This window comes from Primulina tabacum, chromosome 13 (genome assembly GCF_025594145.1).
Source record: "Primulina tabacum isolate GXHZ01 chromosome 13, ASM2559414v2, whole genome shotgun sequence".
Lineage (NCBI taxonomy): Eukaryota > Viridiplantae > Streptophyta > Magnoliopsida > Lamiales > Gesneriaceae > Primulina > Primulina tabacum.
This window is the reverse complement of record NC_134562.1, coordinates 33647095-33662175: the sequence shown is the minus strand read 5'-3', so window position 1 is coordinate 33662175 and position 15081 is coordinate 33647095. Positions and strand designations below refer to the sequence as shown.

The 15081-nt window shown below is 33.8% G+C and overlaps 3 protein-coding genes across 3 annotated transcripts; 2 read left to right on the top strand and 1 right to left on the bottom strand.

Annotated features, from left to right (window-relative positions):
- Window positions 1-272: 272 nt before the first annotated feature.
- LOC142522038 (cysteine proteinase inhibitor 5-like) lies at window positions 273-626 on the top strand. The gene has a single exon (XM_075625208.1). It carries the CDS (start codon window positions 273-275, stop codon window positions 624-626), a length of 354 nt encoding a protein of 117 aa, XP_075481323.1.
- Window positions 627-5438: 4812 nt separating this feature from the next.
- Window positions 5439-7922, top strand: LOC142522365 (uncharacterized). Its single transcript, XM_075625695.1, has 2 exons — window positions 5439-6781; window positions 7448-7922. The coding sequence occupies exons 1-2, from the start codon at window positions 5480-5482 to the stop codon at window positions 7508-7510; spliced, it is 1365 nt and encodes a 454-aa protein (XP_075481810.1). The 5' UTR covers window positions 5439-5479; the 3' UTR covers window positions 7511-7922.
- A 1814-nt stretch (window positions 7923-9736) lies between these two features.
- On the bottom strand, window positions 9737-12494 carry LOC142521716 (inositol transporter 4-like). Its single transcript, XM_075624861.1, has 6 exons — window positions 12240-12494; window positions 12050-12120; window positions 11498-11833; window positions 11312-11419; window positions 10573-11184; window positions 9737-10460 (listed from the first exon to the last, which is right to left on the bottom strand). The coding sequence occupies exons 1-6, from the start codon at window positions 12370-12372 to the stop codon at window positions 9990-9992; spliced, it is 1731 nt and encodes a 576-aa protein (XP_075480976.1). The 5' UTR covers window positions 12373-12494; the 3' UTR covers window positions 9737-9989.
- Window positions 12495-15081: the final 2587 nt, after the last annotated feature.

Genomic DNA, 15081 nt, shown 5'->3' with positions numbered 1-15081 from the left:
CAACTTCGAAAAAGTGGTATAAAGGGTAATATAGAAAGTTTAATATTTTTTTTTTTGACAAAAGAAAGTTAAATATTTCTTACAAAAAAATGTTAGAAAATATTTACATATTTTTTAAATATATATATATTTGATTACGGTAATCTCCTTTTACACGTGTCTACATAACATTATAAAAGCATACTTTTTGATCGGGCATCTCCGCTATAAAAACCCACTTGTGATCACTCAAATTTCACCACCAATTTTAACCTCATCACCGGAAGAAAAATATGGCACCCAAATCTCTCTCGTTGCTTGTCGTTGTTTGCTCGATTCTTCTCGCTTCCGCTTCAACCGAAGCCTCTATGGACGGTTGGCAGACAATCAGTAACCTGAAAGACCCGAAGGTTGTTGAGATCGCGGAGTTTGCAGTGAAACAACACAACATGAAGGTCAAGATCATGTTACGGCTTGTGTCTGTGATAAAAGGAGAGATTCAGATAGTTACCGGTGTGAATTACAAGCTCGTCATCTCCGCCACGGATGCCCTCGCGAAGATGACGGAGAGCAATTACCAGGTGGTTGTTTGGGACAAGCCTTGGATGAAAGAGAGGAACCTCACTTCGTTTGAAAAGATTGCTTAATTTACGAAAAAGTGTGTGCGATCTTATCAAAACTCGTGAAATAAAAATTTTACCTACCGAGGATTTGTGAAATTTGGTGTTAATGTTGAATGTTCATGATTAAAATAAGGAAACTTTAAGAAGATTATGGATCCACTTGAAGATCTTGAAGTTTTGAATCGTTAAAAATGAAGATGCATAAAGGCGTCGCAACAAACAATGTAAACAAACAAGTGATGACAGATAAAGATAATCGATAAGACTTCAATCACTTCTTTACGATTTTGCTCATTTATGTCGTATTTCAGTTTTAATATGTTATTATATTTTTTTATAGTTTTGTTCATTTTAAAGTATCATATTAACATTCTTGATAAAAAAAAAATTTGAAAAATACGAGATTAAAATATAATTTTGGTATGACTGAACAAAAATCACAAAAGAATTGCCTTTTTTAATAAAAATTATACAGTTCCATTTCAAAATTAAGAACATTTTACCTTGGTTCGGTTTGTTAGACATCTGTATTCCACAACACATGCACTGGATTTTAGCGCAACTGCCCAGTCAAAGTTCAGTAGAAATTGTACATTGATTGTGTTTGCTGGGTTTCTAGTAAGTAGTAAACAATCTGTTTTTACTTCAAACAAAAACCAAAACAAAAACAAGATATTTTCTTCTTTTAACACAAAAATATATATACATAAACACACACCTGACAATAATTTTGTATATTTTTCGTTTCCAATTATCTTTGCAATGAACTAAACAATAATTTGCAAACAACGATATCTAAGTAAACAACACCAGATAAACCTTGTCTCGCACAAAAAAGTATTGGTATGAGAAATCAAACATAACAAATGACCAAGCGTTCATCTACTCCACCAACTCAGGGACGGAGCTACATGCTCTTGTACCCGGACTGACTCAATTTTTTTTAAAAAAAATTGTGTGTAAATTTTGTATAATTTTGAAATAATATGATATTAGCACGGGTAGATCAATTTAAAATAATAAAAGATTCTAGAGTTTAAAATTCTAATCTGAGCAGAGCCATATTTCTAGCTCCGCCACTGCACCAACTCTTATACTCCAAAAGTGCTAGAACAGTACTTTTATATAATGTTTGTGTACATTTGCATGCAGACGAAAAGCGCAGTTTCCCTATCCCCGTCCCTCGGATAAATTGATGCGCACAAACGATATATATATACAGGGACGGAGCCACCCCAAAGGCTGGGGTGGGCTCCAGCCCAAGCTTGATTTTTGGGTTTATTTTAAAATATGGATGGAGTTTTTTTTTTTTAAATTTTAGCCCACATTTTAGCCTACAAATTTGAAAAATAAAATAACATTGAATATATCACAAATTTTAGCCCACATTTTAACCCACATTTTAGCCCACAAATTTTTAGCCCATGATCGAAATTTTTTTTGGCTATGTCCCTATATATATATATGTGTGTGTGTTTATCACGAAAAATATTTAATTTCCAAATAATATAATAGTTCAACAAAATAAATAAACGTTTTAATTGCTTCAACAGAAATTCTTACTACTTTTGTCTTATACATTACAAAAATTCTATTTTCCAACAAAAGAAAAAACACTCCCTGATTAGTCAACATCCATATTCAAACAAAAACATATATGTGTAAAAACTTGTGTGAGACGGTCTCACATGTCGTATTTTGTGAGACAGATCTCTTATTTGGGTCATCCATAAAAAAATATTATTTTTTATGCTTTGATATTACTTTTTATTGTGAATATCGGTAGGGTTGACCTGCCTCACGGATAAAGATTCGTAAGAACGTCTCACAAGAGACATACTCTATATATAATATATATAAAATATTTTGATATGTTGTCCATTATATATATATATATATATATCCAATGGTAATAATAATAATATTATTATTATTAATATTAATTAATTAATTGTGCACCTGTGGGATATGCTATGGGGTCACTCTTTATAAATTGTAATCACAGCCAGCTATCTTATTTTGTCAGGATTATTCGAGAATTTGATTATTGGACCAGAATTAATTGTCCTAACACAATGGAGCCAATAATTAAGATATAATTTTCCGTAGTACATGGATCATACATTGGGACATTATTTTATTTCGTTGTCGTCTTATCCAATTATATATTTAAATTAAATATTCGTCCAAATAAATTCTTGGACTAGAGTTGCCGAGTTACTTGCAAATCATGTATCATTTTATTTAATTTTTTGGGAATTTGGAAATTCGACTTAAAAATCTACGAGGTTCGCAAGTTTGATGTTCGACGACAGCTTTTGTTCGGCAACTTGCTTGCACTTTTGTTTTTGAATTTATTTTCCAATAATTGTTGATTTTAATAGAGGAAAAGCTTTATCATGAGACGCATCCCAAATTTATTTATTGATTAAATTTAGGCTTTGAGTGAGTACCTCGTTTTCATAGTTACTAGATATGTCACGCAGGACATTTGAAATACTATACGATTTAAAATATTTGAGTTGCAACATAATTGATATAATTGATAAGATGATAAACGTTTGATTCTACGAATGTAACTAGAATGCATAAAACTTTCCGTAAACATATCATTTTTTATACCTTCAGACTGTCTATTTCTATTTTAAAAATATTTAAATTTTAAATCGGGGGCAGATTACATATAATTGGTATACATGTCGCATGTTCTAGATGACATTTCAAGTCATTGAAGCTCCTACTCCATGTTTCAAGTAGGGAATACACTTAATTATTTCAAGAATTAATGCTTAAAGCTGAATAATTAGGTCAATCTGTGTTGTTGTCACTTCCCATGCCTTACTATTATTACCATTATGTTAAAAAAAAGAGAGAAATAAATATAATTAAGTAGGTTAACAAATAAGCTTGTCACATTTGACAAAAATAAAAGTATGCATTTATTAGCAAATTTTTGAAGGGTTTTTGTATTTACCTTCGCTGTATTTAGTACATTCGATGTTTACCTCTTTATCAAGTGCAAAAATAATAAAAATATAGGAGAAATAAATGACAAATATAGTAAATTCAACATAAATGAATGAAAAAAAACAACTTAAATATATACATATTAAGTTATTTATAAAGTATAAAGTACACTATATGATCGAGCATTTGTCGATTTACCAGAAATTACAGTTGGTGGTAACGGTACAATTCAAATCTTTTAAACTGTTTAACAGCTCAAGCACGATACTCAACAAAGACAATTATTGCACACAATAATCTTTTTCACAATAATTGCATTATTTGCAATTAATGAGAATCGAACACGTAACATCGGCTCTGATATCGATTGTATGACGAACGATTGTCGTTTTACCAAAACCCAAAACTTTTATATCTTACAACGGTTCAAGCATCACGTTTCGATTATTTTATTCAAGAAAAACAATTATTACACTCAATTGTCATTTCCTTCTTGGTTAGTCCAGCTTGTAATGGATGATTTATCTCAATAAAATTACAAGTTTCTATAAAAAAAAATGACTGAAATGATCATTGGTGATTTGATGGATATAAGATGAGAAAATAAAAATAAGAATAATGTTGAAGAAATTGATATATTTATGGATAATAACAATATTAAAAAAAAAAGATAATTTGAGCTTCTATTGTGATAAACTAAATTAAAAAATATAGTATTATTTTTATCGAAGAAGATTAATATGTAATATATGAATCGAATTAGTTTGTTTCCATAGAGTGTGATGATCCAAATATTTATTTGTAAAAATCCGTGACTGAAGTTGATCCCTGTGTAAAGATTACGTTGATATGGACAACAGTACAACTAATATATTATTGGATAGTACTCACTAGGTACAATTATATTGTTCAGTCACGTTATATGGTAATTTATTATGTATATATGAAATAAATAAATTGTTTCGAAATTTACCTGATTCAATATATTGTTGGGAATTTCATCACCATTGTGAAATGTCTCACATTAACATGTCTCTCTTGATCTCGAAAAACTTGTTATATTATTATTAAATATGACAAAAACTTGTCTGAGATGATTTCACTGGTCGTATTTTGTGAGACGGGTCTCTTATTTGGCTCATTCATGAAAAAATATTATTTTTTATGCTAAGAGTATTACTTTTTATTGCGAATATCGGTTGGGTCGACCCGTCTCACAGATAAAGATTCGTGAGACCGTCTGACAAGAGGCCTACTCATAAAATATTTTCACGGTATTTACATCAATATCTTATAGAATTTTAAAAAAACATTCGCGGACTCCTCTTTAAGTTGCAAGTAATTAGACAATGTGAGAAAATTTGTAAAATAACATCGATCAACTATTTAATTAAGAAAATGAACTTTTCAGGTGTATTTGACATATATACGAAGATGTCATTTTCTTAATTAAATAGTTGATTGAGGTTAAAAAAAATAAAATATCTCTTACAACGTCACACGTAACATTGATTGTTCTGAATAATTATATTTTAATTGATTTATATGACACTAAATATGTTGTGTTAATATGTAGTCATTAACTTTTTGTGCATGCTAAACAATTAATACAATAACTTTTAAAATCATGTTAATCGAGTAAAGCATACTAAATAATCCATGTTGGTTCGAAAAAGTGTTGGTCGAAAAATTTGTTTATAAAAATGGATATGAAAACATAAGCAAAGTCGATAATTTTGTTAAAACATAAAATTAAATTACAATGAGTGGACCGTTTTGACCTGCGAATCAAAATGGTATTCTCCAGCTGTGACTTTTGAGAACCCCAAAATTCTTATGCATTATAAACCAAATCCACTCATTTATATATATAATAATCCAAACAGTTCTTCTCTCTCACTGATTCCACCATGGTTTCTGTACAAGATTCCCACTCTCACTCCAACTCCAACATCTCTGCTCGATACCCCCAAACGCGCCCTTACTACTACTACACTCCGCCGCCGTCCTCCGTCAAGTTGAACCGTTCCATGGGCCGTTCTATGCGGACAATCCGTTCTACTATCTTCTTAGATGATGAGCAGAGATCGAGGAATGTGTCGGAGATTCTTACTGACTCGGTTATCGACCTCCGGCTAGGCGAACTTGCTAAGAAATCTACTAATACTTCCAAGAGCCCCTCCTCATCGGATATCGATGAGATTTTGGATGTCTCGCAAGCATTCAGTGATTTTTCTGCTTGTTCCAGCGACATTTCTGGGGAGCTCCAGCGCCTTGCTATCCTTCCCGACCCAGGTCCGGAACCGGACTTGGACTTCAAGCCTGAATCCGAACCTTGTTCTGGGTTCTTACAGAGAGAGACTTTTTCTACGGAGATTATCGATAGTATCTCACCTGAAGACCTGCAGCCCACCGTGAAATTGTGTGTTGATGGTTTGCAATCTTCATCAATTGCTGTGAAGAGATCTGCTGCTGCTAAACTGCGATTGTTAGCTAAAAATCGGGCCGACAACCGGGTCTTGATCGGTGAATCCGGGGCAGTGCCCGCTTTAATCCCGCTCCTCCGCTGTTACGACCCCATGACCCAAGAACACGCCGTCACGGCTCTTCTGAACCTCTCCCTTCACGAATCCAACAAAACATTGATCACAAAATCGGGCGCGGTCAAATCTTTAATCTATGTCTTAAAAACAGGTACCGAGATTTCCAAGCAAAACGCCGCTTGCGCTCTGTTGAGTCTGTCTTTAATAGATGAGAATAAAGTTTCAATTGGAGCTTGCGGTGCGATACCCCCATTGGTTGCACTGCTGATAAATGGTTCAAATCGAGGCAAAAAGGACGCTCTGACCACTCTTTACAAGCTCTGTTCTGTGAAATTGAATAAAGAAAGAACAGTGAGTGCTGGGGCAGTAACCCCGTTGTTGAGTCTTGTGGATGAACAGGGCACTGGGCTAGCGGAGAAGGCCATGGTGGTGCTGAGTAGCTTGGCGGGGATTGAAATGGGTCGTGAAGTCATTGTCGAAGAAGGTGGGATCCCAGCTTTGGTGGAAGCGATTGAGGACAGCAGTGAAAAGGGGAAGGAATTTGCGGTGTTAACTTTGTTGCAGTTGTGTGGCGAGAGTGTTAGAAACAGGGGATTTCTTGTGCGAGAGGGAGGAATACCGCCTCTGGTTGCCTTGTCTCAGATCGGGACGGCGAAAGCTAAACATAAGGTTAAATTTTTTTGTATTTATCTTTTGTTTATATTTTTACTACAAACTTTTCTTTTCTTGGTGCCAATTTATGTGCTCAAATTAGCAAGCAACATGAAGAGGACAATAATTTTTTTTGATTTTTAGACTATTGATTTGGAATCTTAGATTGATTAGTATTCGCCTTTCTTGGATTTCAAATTTAATGAAAACTGGTTTTTATTCATTTAGCATGTGGCTAAGCTAAGTAATTAATGAACGGTAAATGATTGGCCATCATTGAATCAACATCTATCCTTCCTATTTGACTGGCTTCGAAGCGTGAGCGGATGATTAACCTATGAAGTTGGTCCTGCAAAGTTGTCTTAATTATTTGGTAGACTGTTAAATGAACACATCTCTCTCAAGTGGCATCCGTTTCTTTAATGACGAGGATGGAAACTTAAGTTTACGAAATTAAGCATCACAAGTTCACACCAAGTTTCTGATTATGTCATAATCTCGTGGTCCAGATGTGGGGTCTCGTCCTAATCTATTGTTTAATGCTGTTCTTGCTTTCTTTGTTATTAATAATTAGGTAGATGTTTTTGTTCTTCTTGCATTTAGTTTCTTGTTCTGTAAATGAATGGTGCCGTTTTTTTATGCCCAATGTTTTGATTGAATGGGAGTGTGTTCACTTTTTGGCAGGCTGAAACACTTCTTGGGTACTTGAGAGAATCAAGACACGAAGCTTCTTCCTCGAGTCCATAATCGTGGAGGCATCTTAGATGGTTAAATTTCTTAATGCATTATATTGTATTGTATTATATTATATGATATTGTGTCTGAGAAGTTAATAATGTGTTGTTGGGTGTATATAGTTTAGTGTGTTGATGGAATGGAAAGGGTGGTTGAGTGTTTTTGAAGGTTTGCAAGAAAAAGAAAAATCAATGGTGAAAATTGAGAAGCTGGTGACGAGAAGAAGATGACATAACCTTTAGTTTTTGGGGATTTTTAATCGCCATTGTTCTTTACTATTATTTTTTTACTGACTGCTGCAGTTTGTTTTTAGCTTTGGTTGGGGCTGTCATCCTTGGTTTTGTTGGGTGATTCCTGATTCTTTGGAAGGTTTCTCTAATTTTTTGAACCAGTCCTCTGCTTCAAAGTCAAGTATGGCTGAGTATGGTTTGCCATGATAATCTTATTAATTATATTCCCCTCGAACTTGTCATTTTACCTTTTGTTTGTCGTTAATATTGGTGCTTTTGTCCAGGTTCGAACATTGTATATGGAAACATAAATAAAAGTTGCTTAAAGGATATGATGCAACAGGCATATATCACTTTTTTTTTCTTTGTATTACATGGGGAAGGGGAGCATTTTCGCTAACATATGGATCGAACTCGAGACTCTTTCAGGGGGAGGTTTTTGCCAGGTTTACACAGATTTTATAAATACTTGTAAAATATAGGAAACCTGTCAATTGATCAACTAGCATTTTGCATATAATCCAACTCATGTTGGGGGTCCTTTTCTCATGACTCGGATTCCCTTTCCTTTTTGCTTTTTCATGATTGTTGTGTGGCAAAATACAGGTAAGAGCAGAATGAATTCCATTTCCATGATATGTTAGTGGTGCATTAAATGTTTGATGAAATGAAAACTTGGCATGTGAAATTTTGTAAGAATCACCCATTGGTAATTTTTATTCCCATGTGAACGATGGATATTTTTTTGACTGAAAACAAACGAGTCCTTAGCGGTCATGCAATTTCTTTTCAATTGTGATAGTTTTCACCTGAATCGGTCAGCCCTTGGTGTCTCATCAATTGACCCTAACCATTCTTTTATGTACACAATAAAATCAACTATCGAATCTTGAACTCGAGATCTAATATCAAATTAGAAGTTTCGGATGAACTATAAGTTATCGTTGTTTAAGTTTGTTTTTCAAATACATTTTAAATTAGCATCAATTTTCCGAGTTTCAATTTGAGGCTTCACATATTATTAAAAAGTCTTCCGGTTTTATAAAATCAGCGGGATCAAAAACGAGATTTATATAACAAGTCTTTTAAAAAATAAAATTAGGTTGAGGAACTTTGAATGTGTTGAGTAATGGGCCTACCAACATGCATGAACAACTACTCTTCGTGATAAAGCCGGCCACCCCACCCCGATATGTGTACGTCTTTTGATAAAGAAAAAATTTGTGTGAAACGGTTTCACGGATCGTATTTTATGATCTTATTTGGGTCTTCCATGAAAAAATATTATTTTTATGCTAAGATTATTAATTTTTATTGTGAATATGGGTAGGGTTAACTCGTCTCACAGATAATAATTCGTGAGATCGTCTCGCAAGAAACCTACTCTCTTGATAAATATCATATGTCAATCCTTCCTAGTTTTCTTTCTTTATCCATATTATTATTATTGTATATGAGTTGTCATATATATATATATATATATGTATGTATTATTTTTACCAAGGACTCAATGGTGACTGTGGTGGTGTTCGGAGTTATTTTCAGTAATTTTTTTATATTATATTATATATTAAAAAAATATGATTAATATTTAGTATTGGAAATATCAATCATTGTTAGAGTTGAACATATTAGATATTTTAATATTTTTAATTAGTTTAATTGTATTTAAACATAATATATCGGGTTAAATTATAGATATTTGGGGAAAAAACGGATAATGTAACACAATATAGCTTTATTTTTCGAGGTGGAAAATATTTCCCAAAACAATGTTTTTTGTTTTGTTTGTTTGCCTTCTTGCTCTAAAAAAGAAAGTGTCGGCAAACTTACCCGAGTATCTGTTAGTAAAATTAAAGCCCGAAATGTCCTGTATAATCATTTGACACTAGTTCAAGATTTTAGGTTAGACTGAAGATTGACTCGATGCACGTGAAAGAATGGCGGTGGCGAGCGGATTCTCACAATATCAAAAAGCAAATATGAACAGCATAAACACAAATCTATCTGTATCATTGTAAACGACGATGTAGTACTGTAATGCATAAATTCTTTAAATAAATATTCTAATCGAAAATCCTATTTGACCAGAAAAATCACATTCCAAATGAAAACTTGATAAAAATCATCAATCCCAAAAGCTAAGAAACCTAAAAACTATAATTAATCATCCGTGTCCATCAGCACTAACTCATGTATAATAGAAACAACTGAAAACAAAAGGCTGTTGTAAGCTACGACAAGAAATAAAACATACGGTTTCACTTGGAATCATCGGCTTCCTCGGAACCACCGCACAACTTCGGTTTGAATCCCTTCTCCAGCATCTTTTCAACCTGTTCAAACTGCAATCCCTTTGTTTCCGGTACTAGGAAAAAGATGGCCACGAGTCCAATGAATGAAAATCCAGCAAACAACAGAAATGTGCCTGAAGAACCTACTGCTTTGGTTAGAGTTAAGAATGTCTCGCTGACTATCAGGTTCGAAATCCAGTTCGAAACCGCTGCGATTCCTCCGCCAATGCCTCTATATGCTAGTGGATATATCTCCGAGTTCACGATCCATGGCGCAGTTCCCATGCCAGGCGAATAGGATATTATATATAGTCCAAGAAGTAGAACCGCAAAGATCCCGAATTTGCTTGGACAGCCTTCTGTATACCACGTACGACGTTCTCCACCACACATTGATTCTACAGCATTAGTTGCAGCCAAGCATGCTCCCGGGTGATACTAATTATAAGATTTCAAAACAGTATTAGAATATTAAGATGTTAGAGTGATAGGTGTCTATGGTATGACCGATAATCAATACATGTAAAATAAGAATATAAGGATATCTTACTTTGTTCTCTCCATTGGCGCAAAAGCCGCAATGTGAGTCTGCTTTCAGGCACGACATACAGTTCCAGGAAGATGGTTGTCTGGCTTGCAAGAAACTGGAACACGTCGAGTTTACACCAAAATGGGAAGATTCGAAAGTGCTAACTCGTGGTGCGTGTTCAGAGGCTTCGTAAAACAGGACAGATAACGTGACAAGGCAGATTATGATCCCAAACATAGATATGATCATCAATCTACGTCTCCCGAATCTGTCAACAAAAGCCATGCTAACAATTGAGCCAATGGCGTTCAGGCCAGATGTGATGAGGGACAGTGCTAAAGCTGTCTTGTTAGAAGCAAATCCGGCAAGCTGAACAATTGTGGGACTGTAGTACATGACGGTGTTTATGCCGACAAATTGTTGAGCAACTTGAACTGTTATTCCCGCGTATAGGCCTCTTCTTACAACGTCGTTTCGCCAAACGTTTTTAAGTTTCGAAAGTATGCCGCTTCCGATTACCCCTTCCTCGGCTTTTTCAGCTTCAATGGAAGATTGCAGAGCGTTCATTTCATCTTCAACTTCGTGGGGAGGGTAGATTTTCTCCAAAATTGCCCTAGCTTCTTTGACTTTGTCCTGGTCAAGGTTGTCAAATCAAAGATATCCGTGTGAGAAGTTTCACCAAATCTTTGAGAACAAATTTTCCTCCATAACACTGCATATTAATAAAATAGTGCAAGAAAGGGGCTTAGGATGTTTCTACCTGCCTATATAACCATCTAGGTGACTCGGGAAGCGACATCATCAAGATGATTTGAACAACGGCTGGAACTCCTGCTACCCCGAGCATCCAACGCCACGTTCCATGCGTCTGAAAACACATTCATAGTGTGTGTAAAGATAGATGTAAACAACAATTTCAGCATAAACCTTCTGGAAAGTAAAATACCTTTGTGAATGCCAAGTTGATAAGATAAGCCAAGAATTGTCCTCCTGTGATCAACAAACCGTTTGTGCTAACCAAGGCTCCCCTGATCCGAGCAGGGGATGCCTCAGAAATATAAAGTGGTGCGGTCATGGATGCCATTCCTACTCCTAAACCGACTAGTAGTCTTCCTACTATTATCATCCAAGGGCCTACAGCCGCAGCCATGATAATCGCACCCACGAAAAAAAGGCAATCGGCCAAAAGGATTGATTTCTTTCGGCCATACTTGTCGCTAATCATTCCACCGAAAGCAGCACCGAAGATAGCTCCTGCTACTGCCATGCTCACGATTGTTTCCTTGACATCGATGAACAAAAATATTTATTACCACAAACGAAAATGGCATAAATCTTAAAGATTTTAATGTGCCTTGTTCCAGAGAAGGGGGCGAGCCTAGATAATGGTAGGAGAAATGGGGTGTCTACACAGAGTTTTTGCGGGGGAAAACTTGCCGTTTCAGAAAATTTATACATACAACTTTTAAAAGAGGACATGTTGTGGTCGTGGAGTTACCTGCAGCCATGTCTGTCTCTTGACAGATGGGTACTCATCTCGAATGTAGAGCAGGGCACCAGAAATAACACCTAGTGATCGTGCAACAAAAATTTAATCATACAACAAATCATTGACAACAGAAAATCTTGTGCAAATTGGCAGAGAAATCCAATTCAAAAGTAAATAAAGCAGGGTAGCACTTACGTACCGGTATCGTAACCAAACAAAAGCCCTCCTATGCCAGCTGAGAAGGCGAGGCGCATGATGTAAGGAGTCTTCCAACTCGTGCGCCAGCATTCTGTGAATTCTGTTTTATCCGGTTTAGTAACGCCTCCCTCCATATGATTTCGAACTCGAAGTTAACCTCAACACAGTTTTCCAAGATCAAACAAATATTATGCCTGACAGGAAACGACACAGCTGATGAGTTTTATCTGCCAAAAATACATTCAATTCTGTTAACATATCCACGTTTCTCAAACAAATATAAATCAAAATTGACCTTGGATGAACTAAAAAACTGCGCGTTTTAAATTGTCTCAATCTCGTGAAGTTCTTAAATGTTTTTGCCAATAAATTAATCCCATATCAAGTGAAGAAAAATCCCAGAAATATTAATAAATAAATAAAAACAAAGAACTAAACCCGTCATAGATTCAAGCAGTATAATCAAACGGTACTCCTTATATCTGCTTCGTAGATTACTCAAGGACAGATTGAAGAACAGAAAAACAAAGAAACTAAAAAAAGTGTAATCCCAGAAATTATGCTTTGAATATATGGTAGATTGGACTAAAAAGTTTTAAATTTATGATCGGAATACCAACAACACAAATCAAGAAAACTCTGTACTTCACCTTCCTGTCCTTTTTCCTGCATGCAAAATTTCTGTACGAGTTTGTGTTAAAAACAATTGAATATATGGTGGGATATGTGAGCGAGGCGTGTTTATATAGCCTGAACGGATTGGTAGCATACTCGTGTTAGAATTCTGATTCTAATGAACAAATATATATTGTTTTTTTAATAATTATCCTAAATTATTTGAGATAGTTACAGCAATTTGTTTAACACAAATAATAAAAAAATTTGATACGTGAAATCTTCAAGATAAGGGGAAATTTTTGATTTTGCGCGCACCTTCGTTAATGATTGTGTGATTGTATTTATGCCTATTATCCATTCAAGATTAAGATCTTTCTTGAAAATAATGGCTAATCACATTGTAAATTACGAGGAGATTTTGGAGTATTGAATTGACCATATCTATCTCTGTGTACTATCCATTTTAAAGATTTTTTTTTTCAATTGTTCAAATTATATAGTCCGATTTATATATCTATTAATATGTTTTATTTTATTTTTTTACTAGTATAAATACAAATATTAAACTTGTTATTAAAAAAACACGTAATTATTTTTTAACTAATTAAATAAAGATAACATAAGAAGTTTGTTTGAAAACTTTGTTTTTCAATTATTTTTTTAATATATGTTAAAACTGTTAATATATCTTAGACAGATGAAATATATTCGTATTTTATTAATTTTAGATGTTTAAGAAAACTGTTATTATCGTAATTTTTCTAGCAGATAAAACTATCTCAATGTTATCAAAATCTTTCAAAAATTTAAATGAACGTATCATTGATGATCCAAAAAGTGCATGAGTAGGTCTCTTGTGAAACTGTCTCACGAATCTTTATCTGTGAGACGGTTAAATCCAACCGATATTCACAATAAAAAGTAATAATCTTAGCATAAAAAGTAATATTTTTTCATGGATAACCCAAATTAAAGATCTGCCTCACAAAATACGATCTGTGAGACTGTCTCACACAAGTTTTTGTCAAAGTGCAAAACACCATAAACTTCTATATTTTTTAATAAAAAATAACCTATATAGTTTTAAATTTAATACAATTGATTTAAATAAAATCTTTGAAGTATTTACATAAATTCAAATTGATCGTGAAATTCAAATTCTAAATTTGTAAACAAACAAAATTATCAAAATAATGTCATTATTATTTTATATTTGTTACGTTCTGCTATTCCTATAATCTTTTACCAAAAACTCTTTGAATTATGAGAAATATCTGTATGTATTTACTAACTTCGCTGTCCCCAAAACATATTGATTTGGGTACAGCATACAATCTAATAATTAAATTAAAATTAGATTTTCTTTGTGACGATCTCATATATATGACTGATATTTATTTATCAGAGTAGATTTCTTGTGAGACGGTCTCACAAATCTTTATCTGCGAGACGGGTCAACCTACCGATATTCACAATAAAAATTAATATAAAAAAAATATTTTTTCATTGATGACCCAAATAAGATATATATATCACAAAATACGACATATGAGACCATCTCACACAAGTTTTTGTCTCCTTACGAAGACATACATCAATGTATACTAGGTAAACTATCAGGATTAATACAACAGCTTACAAAGCACGCTAACAAGATAAACAATATTGTGCAAATATATGTGACATGTTCATCTGATAAAATGTTTGCAGGAAGAATTGAACTCATGACTCACGACCACCTACTTCAACAAGTGTGTTTGATGATGCTATGTATTTGAGAGATGAATTCACTCAAGTATATATCAATGTCAACTACTAACTATAGTACTATATTTCAAAAATTCATTGGACTGAATAAAGTGATGCTTGAAAAAATAATCAAGAAAATGGATGAAGAAATGGTTATTCATCTTTCATTTTGTTTACTTTTTTTAAAAAAGAATCATTTTTATTCTTTCAAAAACTTTTGTCACGATCGGACTGAAACATAACAACAAGAAAATTCAATATCTCTTTTTATGTCACTTTTCCTAAAGTAGTTTTGGCCAATCACGATAAATTGATACCTTATCTTGAAGGGTGAAGACGGTCTCGGATCCATTTATTTATTTAAAAAATAAGTTTTTTGTGAGACGGTCTCGTGAATATTTATATGTGAGAAGTGTCAACTCTACCAATATTCACAATTAAAAGTAATATACTCTTAGCATAAAAAGTAATGTTTT